The sequence below is a fragment of the Capsicum annuum genome, unplaced genomic scaffold (genome assembly GCF_002878395.1).
Source record: "Capsicum annuum cultivar UCD-10X-F1 unplaced genomic scaffold, UCD10Xv1.1 ctg44035, whole genome shotgun sequence".
Taxonomy (NCBI): Eukaryota; Viridiplantae; Streptophyta; class Magnoliopsida; order Solanales; family Solanaceae; genus Capsicum; species Capsicum annuum.
In genome coordinates this window covers 1-833 of record NW_025851553.1, presented here as the reverse complement: position 1 = coordinate 833, position 833 = coordinate 1, and the positions used below count along the sequence as shown (strand labels likewise).

At 38.4% G+C, this 833-nt stretch overlaps 1 protein-coding gene across 1 annotated transcript in view; it reads right to left on the bottom strand.

Moving 5' to 3' along the window:
- Positions 1 to 339, bottom strand: part of LOC124892131 (golgin subfamily A member 6-like protein 2) — a gene marked incomplete at its 3' end in the record, with an annotated part of 1210 nt that extends 871 nt beyond the window's left edge. Inside the window, exon 1 of the mRNA XM_047403545.1 lies at positions 3 to 339. Within this exon, the coding sequence (XP_047259501.1) occupies positions 3 to 339 (337 nt within the window). The remainder of the gene's footprint in view (positions 1 to 2) is intronic.
- Positions 340 to 833: the final 494 nt, after the last annotated feature.

Genomic DNA, 833 nt, shown 5'->3' with positions numbered 1-833 from the left:
ACCATTAACACCACCCAAATCATCACTCCTAGTACTACCACCACCACCACCTAAGTACTCACCCCTCTCAGCAACACCATCATCACCAAAGTCCCTACTAGTAGAAGAAAAAACATTACCACAACCACCTAAGTTCTCACTCCTAGCAGTAACACCACCATCACCCAAGTCCTCATCATTAGAAAAAATATCGCTACCACCACCACCTAAGTTCTCACCCCTAACAGCAACACCACCATCACCCAAGTCCTTACCAACAACAGAGACACCGTCACCATAACCACCTAAGTCCTTACCAATAGAATAAACATCATCACTGTAACCTAGGCCTTCACCCATAGCTACAGTACCACCACCACTCAAGTTTTTACTAACAGTATGTTCATGAGGTATTGCAGCTTGTACAAAGCCCTCTTCAAATCCTAAATTATCATAGTCAACTAAGTCTTGACTTAACTCTTTATCAAAAGTAGTAGGAAAAATCAAAAATCTCCTTCCACATGGGAGTCATATTCAATAGCTGGGACCACACCAGTCTCATCAACAAAATGTGTCACATATAACTCAACAACATCTCCATTTTTAAGTTGAGGTATAATGCCCAAGATGTCCCTATTACATATCACAATCACTAATTTTTTTCTTTTGGAAGATTTGATATAAACAATACACGAGGAACAATTATAATCAATTTCCTTAAGGATACCAACAAATTCAAAGTAAGAAAATTTATCTACATCAACATCAAAACAGTCAGTAACAGTACCTCTATGATACTTAATACAGGGGTTTTGTTGTAATTTGCCTTCATGGTGAAACCTCAACGTAACATA